Raw genomic sequence first — 16,601 nt, 5'->3', positions numbered from 1 at the left:
CATGATGTGAAGGCCTAGCCCAGGCCAGCATGGCCGAGCGTGGACCATGCTGGTATCAGGAGCATTCAGCCTGACCCAGGGGAAACAAACTGATTTAGGTACATCCCTGCTTCATAGCTTCTCTCTGCAATATGGAGCAAGTCTCTCCTCCTTAAAGCCGTAGATGTAAAATGCCCTAGGCATACCTTGCACCCAGAGCTGGAGTAGGAGGAAGTGACCCATCCTAAATCCAGTCCAGCAAGGTGCTAGATACTCAGTGCCAGTCACTGAGGTCTGGAGAAGTTTCAGCCCTTGGGGAATCTGTCTTTAGAAAAGCCCTGGCTGGGCATCTTGTCTCCCCCAATCAGACGTCACTTTATTTCACCAGCAACATACATATACAGCAGGTACCCCTAGCCAGATGCCTGCCACTCACTAGGGCATTGCCTGGCTGGCTCTTACCACCCCCTGGGGGGAGGTGTAGAGGCTGCCAGTGCCCCGCCCTCCCTGCCCTGTCACCCAGGGTAATTGCCTCTGCAGCTACTGGCTCCTTCCTGAGTTCTGAAGAGCAGGCAGAGGGTGCTGATTGAGGCCTACCTGTTTCACTTCACAAGATGACTAATCACCCTCCTTAACTTTTACAAGGTGACTAATTCCCTCTAAGTGCCACAGTCCTGGTGCCCAGGGGCTGGGGACTGACTGACAGGCTTTCCTGGGACACTGCCATCCTGCCTCTGGACAGCTTGTAGCACTGATACCAACCACCGCATCAAGAGCAGTTGTTGGGTGGCAGACTCCTGGGTTTCAAAGTGGCGCCTTTCTCTAGCGTGATCCCAATCTCAGGGAGACAGCCTCCTCCAACCTCAGGAACCTGGGACTCCATAAGTCAAACTGGAGAGCCAGAGACATTTGGTGACATGTTTTCATGCCCAGCATGGCTCATCTTGCCCATAGCAAGACACCCCCAGCCACAGGTCCCAGGGCTTGGCAGGGTTCCCCAAGGCCTGATTGCAGAGGCAGGGAGACTGCCTCTCACATCCCACACTCCCTTCTTTCTTGGGTAAACAAGCCAGTACTCCGAGTGATTTTTCTCTCCCCAAATCATGAATTCTAAGACTGTAGTGACAGGATAGGTCTTACGTGTATTCTGGCCTGGGTACAGGGAGATAATTGGGCAGACGTGATCAGTGTTTGAAGGGGCTGCCCCTCCTCCACCCTGGGGCCCAGCAGCTGCCCCCCCTCACTGGAGCAGGTAGGCAGGCTCCCACTTCAGGGACTGATAGTGGCTGAGGTAGCAGGCAGGAGAGGCAGAAGTTACTACCCTCTGCATCCTGTCCTCCAGCACGAGATGCTACGCTACAAAGAAGTCTGCTACTACATGCTCTTCGCCCTGGCTGCCTACGGCTGGCCCATGTATCTGATGCGGAAGCCCACCTGTGGCCTCTGCCAGCTGGCTCGATCCTGCTCGTGAGTACTCTGTCGGTCCCCAGCCACATCAGCATAGGGTGGAGGGAAGGGGCACAATGATGTGCTGGTACCCCTCACCCTAGGGCCTGGAAACTGCTGTCCTGCCCCACCTCCTCTGGCCCCACCAAAGCAGCTTTTCTCCCACTGGGCGACTTCCTTTCTCCTGCTTCCTTCCTGGACTAGAATTACACAGGTCTGTTTGAATGCAGACTTTCAGGTTGCAGCTGCGGGCAAATCAGTGCACTTCTGTGGGCCTTACTTTCTGCATCTGTGAAGTGGGATGTTGATACGTCCATTTTTGAGATGCACTACTGCAGTGTCTACACTGCTGGTTTTCCCCTCCTCTCTGGGCCTTCCTCTGCCCCCTACAGTCATCCCCTTCTCTTGGCTCCTCCTGTGCTCTGCCTTGCTAGAAGAAAGAACTTCCTTGGGAAAGGTCCACTCCATGGAGGTCTCTAGAAATGCACTAAGAAGGCTCTGAGAGGCTTTACCAGGCTCGGAGCAGAGACAGACCTGGCCCTAAATATGACCTGTAATTGGCTCCGCCCTCAGCCCCACCCAGGGGCAGGTCTCTGTGCTTCTTCTAAGGGGGCCAGAGAAGGGCTTTGGAAAGCACTTGTCCTTCTGTGGTATCTCCACCCTCAGTCCATGACAGGCAGAAGCAGGACAGTTCCCCAGGCCCCTGTCCCAGAAAGGCTGACCTGACAGGACAGTACCTCTGTCCTCCATGGCCTGTCCTGGGGGACAGACAACAGCATCCACATCTGCTCTGCGGTGCCTCTGCCTTCAGAAAGCTGGTGGCTCTTGGGACCTTGTTCTCACCACCCCCAGCAGCTGATCAGAGAAGACCAGGTCACCACATGCTCCTCCTATCTCTGCTAAATATACATGACTGTCATTTCCCCTGCACTCCTGGGACACATCCTGGAGAGAGAGATTCTCACGATGAGCAGGGCCAGGAGCCCAAGGCCACCCACCCAGCAGGTGAACCTGCTTCACCTCAGGAGCCTGTTGCCCTGGTTCTAGCAGGTGCTATCAGCCCATAGGACAGTTCAGAATCAGGGAGCCACAGGCGGCGGGGCTCAGAGTGCTCTGGGAACAGTGAGAATATAAGCACCTGTGTGAGCCTCGGTAGGGCACAGTCAGGTTCCCCTCTTGGAAGAATGGGCTTAGGGTAAGGTGGAGAGGAAGGCCCAAAGCGGGGGGGGGGGGCTAATTGGGGAGAGAGATGGCTGGGCACGGCTCTTAGCCTCTGCTGCCTGCCTACTGCTGTCATTTCCGCTAGCTCTCAGATCCTGCACTGAGGTTGTCTGCCCCAGCAGGAGAGACATCACCACTTTACAAGGGCCTATTATGTGTGGCGGGTGGAGCAGGACAAGAGGGGTGACACAAGGGACAAGCCAGGGTCTAGTAGCTTTCGAAGTGTCAGTCAAGTGATGGCTGTGACAGGAAGGAAGCTGAGGCTTAGCTGGACCATGGCTACAGAATCAGGAAGTGACACCAGGAAGGATTTGAACCCAAGTTCTGACTCTCCTCTACCTCATTAGAGCCTCCTGCTCAGCTGAGGAAAGAGGGGAGCTTCCTGAAGGCTCGAAGGATGAAGCTCAGACCCTGGGCCAAGCCTGCCACCACTTGGCCTAGTGGTAGGGTGGCTTCTCCAAGCTCAGCTCTGGGATGTGTGTCCTGTGTATGGGGCAGCCCCTTTCCCAGGCTCAGGCATTTCCTGGTCTCAACTTGACGCTAGGGTTTCTCGATGAGGCCTCTCCCTCTTGGGAAGTCACAGTCCCACAGGTGCTGCTCTGAGAAGACAAACACCTCACACTGAATGTCAATTCAAGACAGCTGCTGGCAGCCCTGTCACACTTCTCCCAGCTCCTGGCACCCAATCTGTTGGGTGCTGGCTCCCTCTGGTGGCCTGAGAAGCAAATGCATTTCTCCTCAACCCGTCCCCCACCCCTACCCCTAGCTGAGTGACCAGTTCAGGATGGCTCATCTACCCTGGGAAGCGAAGCCTCCTGTATGCTCAGTAGGCTTGGTGCTAGGAAAAACATCTGTGACTAGCACAGAGCAGCCCCTTCCCTATGTAGCTCCTGCCAGGACAGTACACAGATGAGGGACTCAAAGGCAGGTCAGAGCACATGGGTGCTTTGGAAGGACTGAGTGCTGGACCAGGGGTCATGTCAGGACTGGCCCTGTTAGAGAGGTAGCTGTGGCTGACCTCACTGTAGGGTTGCATTTGGATGGAGACTAAAGGGGATAGGAGGATAAGGTGCACAGAATCTGGTGAGGGAGCTGAGGCAGAGGAAGGAAAGGCAAGCGTGGGTATAGATGAGAGGGGAGAGTCAGGGAGTCAGACAAGGCCAGATGCGGCAGAGCCTCGAAAGGACTCAGACCTTTATGCTGAAAGCGAGGGCATCCCTATAGGGCCCTAAGAGGAAATGTGATAAGTGTCTTGATGAGTCTTCAAAAGGTCCCTGTGCTACCTAGCTGGTAGTGCAGGGGCAAGGGGTGGGCAAGGGGTGGGCAGTCGGTCTCATGGAAAGGGACAGTGGGTGGGCTTGGTTTTAAGTGTGAAAGCAATGTAGGTTCGTGTGGAGTGACTGAGAGGACTAGTGTGACAGTCAGGAGTAGGCTGAGGACCTGGAGGGCTGGCAGTACAGCTAAGGGGGGGACGCTGTGTCCAATAAGGTGCCTTGGGGGCGGTCTGCTGGAGTCCATGTGAGCTGATGGCAAACACACAAAGTAGGCTGCTAGAGGGAAGAGAGGCCCAGGCTAGATCCAGGACCTTGGAAATGGGGGGCAAACTGGAGAGGGAGCTCAGTCTGGGAGGAAAGAAGAGTGATGAGGTCTCCAGCCAAGTGGGGAAGGATTCATGAGTCAGGTGCTGCCTGGAGACTATGTGATGAACTGGTCCAGGGTTTGACCCCTTAGAGGTCACTGGGGCTTAGCAAGGTTGAGTCAGGAGACAGAGACAGTATGAAGCTGAAGCCCTGCCTGGAGCTGCTTCCAGGGAAGAGGGATGGAGAAAGCCACCCCACTGGTGCTGACCAGCCCTGAGCACTCTGCCATCCCACCCCAGGTGCTGTCTTTGCCCTGCTCGACCCCGATTCGCCCCTGGTGTCACCATTGAGGAAGACAACTGTTGTGGTTGCAATGCAATTGCCATCCGCCGTCACTTCCTGGATGAGAACATGACTGCAGTAGACATCGTCTACACCTCCTGTCATGATGCGGTGAGAGGCCAGGCTGGGGACAGGAAGAGCTGGGGCTGGAGTTTTTGGAGGCCACTGGGGACCCAGGCCACCAAATCAATTCCTCAGGCCAATGGAGCCAGCAGTAGTTCCCAGCCAGCTGTATATAGTCCAGCGATGGCCTCCTCCATTTTGGTGACCCAGACCCACACTGACTGAAGCTAGGTGGGGATATGGGTGCCAATCCCATTCACTATTAGGACCTCCAGGCTCACCCTGAAATGGAAGAAACAGGAGGTACTGGGGAGAGGCGGTGAGCCGTTTAGATGAGCACAGGGGCTGCCTGAGGCAGAGCAGAGTGGGGGGGGCCAGGGACAAAGACTCTTCAGAAACCCCAGGAACTCTGGATTTGGCAGGTGTTAGGGACTCTGGTGACTGAGGAATTTCATTGACATTTTCCCAAGCCTGGCCTCATTCTGGGGTCACTTAGGCTCATGAGCTGGTACTCCTAGGTCTATGAAACACCCTTCTATGTAGCTGTGGACCATGACAAGAAGAAAGTGGTGATCAGTATCAGGGGAACCCTGTCCCCCAAGGTAAGCTACCGATGGCTTCCCCCACAGGCCCAAGTACTAGTGGTCCTTGCCTGTCCTCCTCAGCTATCCTTATGTGCCTTACTTCTTTCTCCCAAGGATGCCCTGACTGACCTGACTGGAGATGCTGAGCGCCTCCCTGTGGAGGGACACCGAGGCACCTGGTTGGGCCACAAGGTATCTGCCTCAACACCCTGAGGTCCCCTCACCTTTGCCCCAACCCCAGACAGTACTCCCATGCCTGCAGTTGGAGGAATCTTCCCTCCCAGAGATCAGTCAGAAGGCTGTGGTCTTGTCTGCCTGCCCAGCCTGAGGCCTGGGGGCTTGGGAGCCTGGGGATTCAGGGGTTGTCCAAGAAGTTCCAGGACAGACAGCTGGGGAGATGTTGTCCCTGATTCTGTTAGGCAGATCTCCCTCTGAACCTCCAGTTTCTCACTTGGAAAATGCAATTCAAAATGGAAGCTAAGAAATACCCACAAGTCCCCACAGCCTGTGTTTTGAGGGCTGGAGGGGGGCACTGGCTGAGATCACTAGCTATCTGGTCCTGAGACCACCCACCAGCCCTGCTCTGTTCCTCCCACCCAGGGCATGGTGCTCTCGGCTGAGTACATCAAGAAGAAACTGGAGCAGGAGATGGTCCTGTCCCAGGCCTTTGGGCGAGACCTGGTGAGTTTTCCCTGCCATTCCATCCTGGAGAGGAAGGGTGAATGATGGGCACCCCCTCCCCAGACAGTAGCTCCTGGCCCTCCCTCCCTCATCCCCAACTCCTTCTAGCTGGCTCCATCCTGCCCCACCCCACCTCCCAGGCCCCCTCTTCTCAAAGTGTCCTTTCTTAGTAGCCTGTACCACAGTTACCAAATGTGTACTCTGCCAGCCTCAAAGTCAGGACCACTTGTAGGAAATTTTAAAGAACCCATTGAAAAAAGCAACCATCAAGCAGGAAGAAGGCTGCAGCTCAGCTGGGTGGCAGCCTGAGTCAGCCCAGCCACTACTGCTCCCTGCATGGGTCGCTCCTCAGGATGCTGCCAGCACCCATTTATTCCCAGGCCTCACAGACTCTAGGGTAGTGGTCAGGGTGGAGGGATTGAGCTAACTAAACAGTTATAACTAATCACCAGAGTAGTCCAAGGGCAAGTGCAATGCCTAGGAGGGAGGGGGCTGTTTCTGGAAAACCAGGGAGGGCTTCCTCAAAGAGGCAATTTCTGAGCAAGGCTTTAGAGGGTGAGTAGGAATGTATGTGTGAAAAGAGTCTCACCAAGCCTTTGCCCTATGAGGACCTAGCTTGGCTCTCCCTTAGGCCTAACATCCATCCATGCAGAACAGCATGCACCTGGACTCTGAGAAGAACCCTCATCCTCCCAGTGTCACCTGGGAAACTGAGGCAGGGCTCTCAGGCATCTCTTGGTCCCCAGGGCCGTGGAACCAAACACTATGGCCTGATTGTGGTAGGCCACTCCTTAGGCGCTGGCACAGCTGCCATCCTCTCCTTCCTCCTGCGACCTCAGTACCCGACCCTCAAGTGCTTCGCCTACTCCCCGCCAGGAGGCCTGCTGAGGTAAGAAGCTTGAGGCCTTAGAGCTAACCAGAGCAACTAGGACACCTGAAAGCCTAGGGCTTACTTGGGATAAGCTGGGACTGGGAGCCAGTTGCTGGATGGGCAGCTCGCCTGGACATTTGGGATATCACAGGACAAGGCTTGGGAGGTAGGATGAGGACTTTGTAACATGCCAAGTGAACACACACACACACACACACACACACACACACACACAATCCTGTGGTAAAACACAGGCAGGAGGGGCAGAAACTGAAACCCCGCCTGGCACTATAAGCTCCATGGAAAGTCTCGATCCCAGGTACAGAATGGGACTGCTCCTTCTTAGGTCCTGCTCTGGGTCTGAGCCTCTTACCTTAACTTCTCTTGCAGCGAGGATGCCATGGAGTACTCCAAAGAGTTTGTTACTGCTGTGGTTCTGGGCAAAGACCTTGTTCCCAGGTAAGTCCCTACCTCTTGCTGTGGTCCCCTAGCAAGGCCTCACCCTCTCTGCATTGCCTGAATCTCATTCAACCCCCCTCACCCTTTCCTAAGGACTCTAGTGTCCCTTCCTACTCTTGGTGGCACTGTGGGGAGGGCAGAGAGTATAGGTAGCATACCTTCCTGAGTGGCCTCTCTGACCTGGCTTGCCTCCACATCATGACCCAGCTGGACTTGTCTTCTTGTTCCTGGGGACCAGGTGCCCCTCTCCTGCCCCTCTCCCAGCCCCTGATCGGGCCAGGCTGATGGCTCATCCCCTTCCACAGGATTGGCCTTTCCCAGCTGGAAGGTTTCCGCCGACAGCTTCTGGATGTTCTGCAGCGAAGTACCAAGCCCAAAGTGAGCCCCCCACCAGCTCCCTGACCACTGGGAAGTCTGTCCCTCCTGTTTTTCCCCACTGATCCCGGGGACAAAGTGCAAGAGGCCACAGCTGTGTTCCGGACACTCGGGGTCCAAGCTCAGCCTGTCCAATCCTTGCCATTGTGAGGAGACTGAGGCCCAGTGTGGAAGGGACTTTGCTCACACAGTAAGCTGGCACGGTGTCAGAACTGGACCTCAGGTGTTCCTCCTGCAGACAGCTGCCCAACATGAGAAAGGCAATCCCTGAGGGGCACTGGGAGCAGGCAGAGAAAGGCCTGCTGCCCCTTGGAGGGTTTGTGCCCAGCTTCTTCTACTATTCTGCTGGAGCTGGGAGAGAGCCAGCTTATTCTAACACATACCAGGTTGTGGAAGATCCTGGAGGCCCTTTCTATGCAAAGAGCCCTTCACAGCCAGGCGGTGGAGTGGGGCAGGGTGTTGTGGCCAGACATCCTGGGCCAAAAATAGGAGTCCCTCTCTGATCGGAGAGCGAGAGAGCTGCCCACTCCCAGTGGGCCCTCACCCTCTTTCTGCCATGGTGCCCATGACTCTCTGGCAGTCAGGACCCTGGGTCAGGTGTCAGGCAATGGGTCAGCATAGCTGTATGAAACTGGCTCCCTGAAAGGAGACACTCTCCCTGGAAACAGCATCTGCTTCTCACAGAGCCAGGCCCAAGCATTCATCAGAACCGGGACCTGTCACACTGAGGCCTGTCCCTCCTCTGCCTTGCACAGTGACCCAGAGCATAACCTTCCCCTCACCCACTAGATGAGGGCTTGGCTAGTCTTCCAGGCCCTTGCCGTCCCTAAAACGCAACAATTCTGTGTCATCTGTCCTTGGCATCTTGTTGGCCACCTGGCTACCGTACACCTCAGCACTGCCTCTTCAGGTGGGCACAGACCTTTAATGCTCTGGCCACTACTCCCATCACCAGCCCTCTCTTCTCATCTGTTGAGCCCCTTCTTGTAAGCACCCCTGATCCTAACCCCCTAGCCAGAGCTACTCAGCTCTATCCCCCTCTCCCTGGCCCTATACAGTGGCGGATCATTGTGGGGGCCACCAAGTGCATCCCCAAGTCGGAGCTGCCTGAGGACCAGGTGGAGGTGACCACCCTGGCCAGCACACGGCTCTGGACCCACCCCAGTGATTTGACCATCGCCCTTTCGGCCAGCACCCCACTCTACCCACCTGGCCGCATCATCCACGTGGTCCACAACCATCCTGCAGAACAGTGCTGGTAGGTGCTGATGGAGAGCTGGGCCATTCCTGTAGGTGTGGGTCCAGGACAGGGGATGCCAAGGGTTGGATAGCCTCTGGTCAGTTATCCACTCACTACTGGGGCAGAGATGGAGACAACGGTCCAGCTGGTCCCCCACCCCAGCTGCTAGCTATGGAAAGGGAACCAAAGACCCAGCCCACATCTGTCCCCAACAGGGCTTTAAGATTCTGTGTCTCTTTGAAGGGGCCTAGCCCTTGGAAGCAGTGTCTTCCCCTCTCAGGCCCAGATCCAGGCCCAGGCATTCATCAGACCCAGAAGCAGGTGTCTGGGACCTGACTCAAAGGTGGCTGTTCAGCTTGGTCAAACTGAGGCCTGCCCCACCTCTGACTTCCACCCTACTGTCAGCCCGTCACTGGTGTCGCCCAAGGCGGTTCTTCCTATTGGTGCATTTAGGAGTGGATGACCTATAGCAGCCACCAGGCTCTGGGCCAGCTCATACCTCAGTGCCCTGCGTTAACTGACAGAAACGTGTGGGCAAAAATGTGGCCAAGGCAAGCAGAAGAACAGTCGCTAGTAGGTAGACTCTCAGAGCCATGGGTCCTCTTTTTTAATCAGGCCGCCCCTACTGACAGAAAGCTGGCGAGCTGAGCCCTGCCCAGGGGTAACGGCTATAACCTAGAGCGAAAACAGATGGCCTTGGAGGGACTGCAACTGAGGCTCCGGGCCAGCCTTTCACAGGCGACTGGCAAAGTAGCCAGGCCTGGGAGGGAACACTGACCTGCTACCTAGGGTAGACTTGGGCATCCAAATCCAGCCTAGATCCCTAAGCATGTGCACAGAGCAGAGCCCCAGACCCCTTTCTTCCCTTCCTGTGTCCCTCTCAGCTGCTGTGAGCAGGAGGAGCCCACGTACTTCGCCATCTGGGGCGACAACAAAGCCTTTAACGAGGTGATCATCTCACCGGCCATGCTCCATGAGCACCTGCCGTACGTGGTCATGGAGGGGCTCAACAAGGTGAGCAGGCAGGGCCCGTGGGTGTCCTACAGATTGAGTCCCTGCATCCCTCCTGAAGCTTGACAGCCCAGCCACAGTCCCTAGCTGGGCCCTGGTAGTCAGAAAGACCTGCAGTCTTTCCACTCCATACTCCTGGCTTTTTCCACTCATCACATTGCCACATGGTAGGGAAGAGGGAATGTAGGAGATTCCTAGGGGCCTATCCCTTAGAAAGGCCAAACTGAGAGCCCTGGGGGGCCAGTTGGCCATTACCAGATGTGTAGCCAAGTGGGGACAGAATGTTCCTTCATGGGCCACCGAAGGGCTAGAAGAGTGCTCCAATGTGGCTGCTCGAAAGACAAGTGTCCCACGGCAAGTCCCAAGCCTTCCACAAAGAAAGGGGGTACGACTGAACCATCAGGCTATTTGCTCTGAGAAGCCGCAGGGCTGGGCTGGCCACCCCTCTACCACCAGCGCCACCCCACCCCCATCCCATCCTGTCCTCAGGTGCTGGAGAATTACAACAAGGGAAAGACAGCACTGCTCTCTGCTGCAAAGGTCATGGTGAGCCCCACTGAGGTAGACCTCACTCCTGAGCTCATCTTCCAGCAGCAGCCACTGCCCACAGGGCCGCCCCTGCCCACCGGCCTAGCCCTGGAGCTGCCTGCTACAGAGCATCACAATAGCAGCGGCAGGTGAGTCCCACATCCCCATTCCACCCCAAGGGAGTATGGATACAGAGTCTGCATAGTTGTGTACCTGTACATCCATTCATTCTGTGTGCCTGTTGGAGCCATGCATTTCCCCAAAGCGGTGTCCATACGCTCAGTGCGGGGGGGGGGGGTGGTTTAAACTCTGTGGGCCTCTCACCTTGCCATCAGAGTCTGTGGCCGGGGAGTGGTGGTTCCAGGGAGTGTGAGAGGTTTCAAGGCACACACAGACTTACATACACCAGACCTAAGCACCTGTTTGCCCATTCCCGCTTAGATCCAAACAGATACGTACCCGTGTACGCACACAGCTGTGCATATATATTGGAGCTTTCCTCATAAGTACACAGAACGCTCCACACAGGACACACACACCAAGCCTAGGCAGGACTAGGCAGGAAGTACTTGTAACCTCTGGGTCATATCTCCAGCCAGATGAATTGGCTTTTATTTTTTTAATTAATTAATTTATTTTTTTATATGTATGGGTGTTGTTTTGTCTTCAGGTACACCTGTGTATCATGTGCACACCTGGTGCCCTTGGAGATCAGAAGAAGGGGTTGGATCTCTTTGAACTGGAGTTACAGATGGTTGTGAGCCACCATGTGGCTGCTGGGAATTGAACTCAGGTCCTCTGGAAGAATAGCCAGTGCTCTTAACCTCTGAGCCATCTCTCCAGCCCCAGCCAGTGCTTTTTTATGGCACTGAGCCATCATTTCAGATTCTATGAGTTGGTTTTCAAAAGTCAGGATTCCCTGTACTATTCAGTCCTTGTTCCCCCTTCCTCCTAGCCTGGGAAGTAGGGGTCAGTCTCCTCTGTACTTCTGATTCATATCCTTATGCTCTTCCTCTGCAGGAGCAAGTCTCAGTCTGAGATGAGCCTGGGGGGCTTCTCTGAGGGGCGGCTGCTGTCCCCAGTGGCTGCTGCATCAGCAGCCCGCCAGGACCCTGTAGAGCTGTTGCTGCTGTCCACCCAGGAGCGGCTAGCTGCAGAGCTGCAGTCCCGGCGGGCACCACTGGCCACCATGGAGAGCCTCTCAGACACTGAATCACTGTACAGCTTTGACTCACGCCGCTCCTCGGGCTTCCGCAGCATCCGAGGCTCGCCCAGCCTCCACGCAGTACTGGAGCGTGACGAGGGCCACCTCTTTTACATCGACCCGGCCATTCCAGAGGAGAACCCATCCCTCAGCTCACGCACAGAGCTTCTGGCAGCAGACAGCCTGTCCAAACACTCGCAGGATACCCAACCCCTGGAGGCAGCTTTGGGCAGCGGGGGTGTCACTCCTGAGCGACCACCAAGTGCCACCAATGAGGAAGAGGAGGCAGCGGGTGGCGAGGGTGGCGGGGTGGCCCCCCGAGGAGAGCTGGCTCTGCACAATGGGCGCCTGGGGGACTCACCCAGCCCTCAGGTGCTAGAATTTGCAGAGTTCATCGACAGCCTCTTCAACCTGGACAGCAAGAGCAGCTCCTTCCAGGACCTCTACTGCATGGTGGTGCCCGAGAGCCCCACTAGTGACTATGCTGAGGGCCCCAAGTCCCCCAGCCAACAGGAAATCTTGCTTCGGGCCCAATTTGAGCCCAATCTGGTACCCAAGCCCCCAAGGCTCTTCGCGGGATCTGCTGACCCCTCCTCTGGCATCTCACTCTCACCCTCCTTCCCACTCAGCTCCTCAGGGGAGCTCATGGACCTGACACCCACAGGCCTCAGCAGCCAGGAGTGTCTGGCCACAGACAAGATCCGGACTTCCACCCCCACAGGCCACGGGGCCAGTCCTACCAAGCAAGATGACTTGGTCATCTCAGCACGCTAGCACCTGCCAGTGGCTGCCAGCACCTCCCCTACCAGAACTCAAGGCCTTGTGGGTTCCTAATGGCCACTTGGGGCCCAGTAGCTTTGAGGAGAGGCTCCCAAGGGCCAAGTGGCCTCAGGCCCTGGAGTACTGCTGCTGAGCAGGGGTCTGCATCCCTACCTCAGCCTAGGACCCTCAGAACCAAGATGTCTGGGAAAAGCAGGGGTGGGTTTGGTACAGGGAGGAGCCTTCGGGTTGAATGGTCAGTCCTCCTCAGCCCTCAGCCTGACTCCTCTGTGTGGGCAGCCAGGTATCTCTGTTCTGGGAATGGCACTAGGCAAGCTAGCTTCCTGTCACTGCCCTCCAGCTACTCTCCCAGAGCCAAGGCAGAAAGCAGCCCCTTCTCCACATACTCTCATATGTCGTCCATTGGCACCTGCCCTGGCCACTATCCCCCAGATCTGGTGCCTGCTGGCCAGCCCCCTGGGGTGATCCCCACCAAGGTGGCCCGCAGTGCTGTATATGTTTACAGAAATCTGCTGGGCTTGGCTCAGGTTGCATCCTGGGCTTGCAAGCCCTCACCCCCAATCATGTGTTCAGTTATCCCCTGTGAGTGGGACCTGGGGACCAGAGGGGACTGGAGGAGAGTGGGGTCAGGGCCATCCCTTCTCTGCCTGGTGCCCATTATCTTCATGGGTCCTGGCTACTGGGCCTGCCTGCCTACCTGCCTCTCCCTGGCTTCCTGGCTCACCTTCTACCCCCAGGACTCTGGCCATTCAAAGGGTGGTGGACGCTCCTGTGACATCACCCCTGGCTGCAGAGTCAGGGCCCTGGGAAGAAAGAAGGCATCCAAAGCCCCATCTCCTGGGTATCCTGCCTGACCCCTTTATGTTACCCCACCATGCCTAGGCAGCTCTGGGCCCTGGGGTCTGAAACCAAACATGCCTCTGCACACTTGCTCTCCTGGCCCCTTAGCTCCTTTCTGGGTCTGGGCTCCACCTCCCACTGTGTACTGCCTCTAAGAAGAGGAGCCAAGAGTAGGATATTGTGAGTCCTGGCTGGAAACCTCTGTCCACTGCCAAGAGGAGGGGCCAGGGACTCGGGCTGTCCCAGGTTAGCCTGAGGCCTTCGTAGGCTTCCTGTGGTTTGGAGAAGCAGTCCAGGAGGTAGGAACCTCGCCTTTCCCCAAGCTGGGGTGGGGAGGTTGTGCATGCTAGTGTCGGGTGTGCGTGTGCATGTGCATGAATGTGCACCACTCCTGAGGAAAGGGGCTGCAGAGGGCTGCCCGCCTTCCCCACCTCGCCTGCCTCCTGATGCTCCTACCCTGCCAAGAATATAGCCTGTGAAGTGAAGCCTGGGGACGAGCCAGTTACGGGGGTGTGCAGGCAAGCAACTGCCCACTCGTGCCCTTGTCTCCTTGGCAGCATGGTCCCTGCCACTGCAGCCCCACTCACAGCCTCTGCAGGCCTCCCCTGACCACCTTGTGATCACTGGTATCTGGGCCTGAGCCCCAACTCTAATCCCCGCAGCTGGGTGGCCAGGACGGCTATCCACCCTAACAGATGAAGACAGAGACCTGGGAGCTGGGCCTCCCTTTACTCTGTGGCTCCCACCTCACCAGACTTCTGGCCACCCCACCCCCTTGCCAAGGCAGTGCCTCAGCCTAGCACAGAAGTAAGATAAAAATCAGTGGTTCTTAGAATTCACACAAAAATCTTAAATCAGAGAAACAATGCAACAAGCACCCCAGCCAGCAGCAAGCAGAGTTGTGGATCTGGCCTTTTAACGCTTCCTCTGCCAGGGTAGGTGTGGGGGGCCCCTCCAGGGTGTGCCCCTATGCCCAGGACTGAGCCATCAGGGACATACCCCCACCTCCAAGGCTGCAGCCATACTGTGTTACAGGCTTGGGGCTGGGGCAGGCTTGGACTCAGCCCTAGACACCCAGGGCCAGCCCACTCCTTCCCTGCCCCCTCCCTGCCTGAGCCCAGAAAGGTGGGCCTGCTGCACATTCCCATCACCCCATGCCACATCTGGGGGGTCTGAGCCACCCCCTTCATCCCAGTTCAGATTGACCCCCACACTGTCCCCTGGACCCGCAGCACAAGCTCCCCCAGCCACGTGCTGGCCTGTCCTCCCAGGGATCTGGCGGACTTCCATATGCAAATAGTAGCAAGCAGCCAGGCCCCCATAAACCCTCCGCACTCCATGTGCCATTTTCCCATGACTTTTTTGTACTTAATGTATGAAAGATCCACACTAATATTGCTGTAAAAAGAAGAGACAGATTAATATAGCTTATTCTATAAATATATCTGTATATAAAGTTTTCTGTATATTGTATAGAGCTATGTATAAACTGGATGTAGAAGCACACCTCTGCCTCATGTGGTCATCCTTTCATCAGGTAGCAATGGTGGCAGCATGGCGGCATGCTGCCAAGATCACAGCAGGATGAGGGCATGAGGACCTCTGAGACCATTCTCTAGATGAGCCAGAAAGCATGAGGGGCAAACTCGAGGGCCCATGGGATCAAGCCTTTTGTGCCCCCAAAGACAGAAGGCACGTAGGGCTGTGTGTGTAAGAACAGCCCAGTGGGGTAGAACTGTGTGACTCAAAGTTGATACAGTTCCAGTGGTTTTGTTAAAATGTAAGTGCTAAGCCAGCAAGATGGCTCAGTAGGTCGGTCAAGGCACTTGTCACTAAGCTGGGCCACCTAAGATTGATTCCCAGGAATCGACTTCCACATGCATGCACTATGACAATTCACATACACTCCAAATACATACATAAGCATGATACAAATTTAAAATAAAACAGATATGGTCCACTGGATTAGGGAGGGCCCTAGAGTTTCCACTGGCCTCCTGCCATGTCAGTGCCCAGACCCAGGGCAGCACTGAGTTATATCAAGCCGGCAGAAGTCCTCTTGAATCCCAAGTGCATGAAAGATATACTGGGGAAGGATTTGTGTCTCCCACGCAGTACCCTTGGAGCATGTTGCCCCCTTTCCATCCCAGAGAGCACTGATACTCAAGAGTAGGTAACCCTGACCCAGATGTAGAACCAGCATTTGGAATATAATATACATATCTACCCTCTGCCTCCCACCCGCGCTGTGAGCTATGGCAGGACTGGGAGTCCTAGAGAGGTAGCATTGAAGTATTGAAGCTTCACTGAGGGACTCTGGGGGAGTGTAAACACCTGGGCAGCCACAGGGACCCAGCCCAGCCTGGATCCAAAGCACTGAGGCTGGGGAATGGCAGAAGAGCCCAGGGTAAACAGGTAGTGCTGAACAAATTGCCAGCAGCAAGCCCTGAAACTTCCACACAGCAGGGGGCGCTGTTTCTCCAACTAGTCTCACTGTGGCCTGCAGAGCCTGGTATAGACACCCTAGTCCAGCCAAGCCTTGACTCCACCTCTTTCCCACTCAGACTGCCCTGGCAAGTCCAGTATGACCCCACTTGAGCTAGGGCTCTTGGCCTGGAAGGCTGTCTCCCTCTGACAACCTCTGAACAGCAAAGGAAATGGCCAGCTCTGGGTCATACAAGAGGTACAGAGGTAGGACCTCCAGAGGTTTGGCCTAGCTTAGGACCCTCACTTCACAGAGGTTTCCCCTCTCACTAGTCTGCAAATGATCCTGGTCCTGAGGGAGCAGAAGCAGAGCAGATGGCCAGAGAGGTACTGTGGCTTGCTCAGGGCCATATAGCAGATGGCAGCCATCTCCACAGATGACAAAGTCTGGTACAGAAGTCTCCCTAGACTCCTTTACCAGCACCAGCACCACCATGCTGTGGGGTAGGCCCACCTGTGCTTGAACCCCAACTTCATCATGGTGTATAAGCCTCCTACTTCATCCCAGCCCAGACATGAGAGGCCCTGGTGTGTGGCTGCTCTTTCTATAACCCTAGTGGAATAGGGAGGTGGCTGGACCAGCTCCCATGACATTAAAAACAGCCTGCACCCTGCTTGGCCTAAGCTCAGGACTACCCTGGATTTGAAAGATGTCATATTTTTGTAATGTGGTGAGTCTACCCATCCTCAGCCCTTGATGACCTGACAAGATCAACACTGAAGTCACCAGCCCGCCCTGAGACAGTATGCATTTAGGCATGGAATAATTTATGTGTGAGGTACTCAGGAAAGATCTTTGGTAGTTGGAGTCTCGATGGGATGTTATTTCTCTAGTGGTCCCAGGAAACTCAGGAAATAAATTCATCCTTCAAAGTTGCCTGGCATGGCTGGGTGTTCACTTGGTCTGCCAGCA

General features: G+C 55.7%; 1 protein-coding gene across 1 annotated transcript in view; it reads left to right on the top strand.

The window, feature by feature from the left end:
* The window catches only part of Dagla (diacylglycerol lipase alpha), a 56,716-nt gene extending 42,006 nt beyond the window's left edge, over nucleotides 1–14,710 (top strand). The window contains exons 9-20 of the mRNA XM_051193930.1: nucleotides 1,322–1,446; nucleotides 4,526–4,679; nucleotides 5,150–5,233; nucleotides 5,330–5,407; nucleotides 5,816–5,896; nucleotides 6,643–6,785; nucleotides 7,158–7,226; nucleotides 7,532–7,604; nucleotides 8,660–8,859; nucleotides 9,726–9,855; nucleotides 10,342–10,529; nucleotides 11,401–14,710. Of these exons, the coding sequence (XP_051049887.1) occupies nucleotides 1,322–1,446; nucleotides 4,526–4,679; nucleotides 5,150–5,233; nucleotides 5,330–5,407; nucleotides 5,816–5,896; nucleotides 6,643–6,785; nucleotides 7,158–7,226; nucleotides 7,532–7,604; nucleotides 8,660–8,859; nucleotides 9,726–9,855; nucleotides 10,342–10,529; nucleotides 11,401–12,358 (2,283 nt within the window). The 3' untranslated portion in view covers nucleotides 12,359–14,710. The remainder of the gene's footprint in view (nucleotides 1–1,321; nucleotides 1,447–4,525; nucleotides 4,680–5,149; nucleotides 5,234–5,329; nucleotides 5,408–5,815; nucleotides 5,897–6,642; nucleotides 6,786–7,157; nucleotides 7,227–7,531; nucleotides 7,605–8,659; nucleotides 8,860–9,725; nucleotides 9,856–10,341; nucleotides 10,530–11,400) is intronic.
* Nucleotides 14,711–16,601: the final 1,891 nt, after the last annotated feature.

This window comes from Phodopus roborovskii, unplaced genomic scaffold, assembly GCF_943737965.1.
Source record: "Phodopus roborovskii unplaced genomic scaffold, PHOROB, whole genome shotgun sequence".
Taxonomy (NCBI): Eukaryota; Metazoa; Chordata; class Mammalia; order Rodentia; family Cricetidae; genus Phodopus; species Phodopus roborovskii.
Note: the sequence above shows the minus strand (reverse complement) of the source record. Positions and strands in the feature narration are given on the sequence as shown.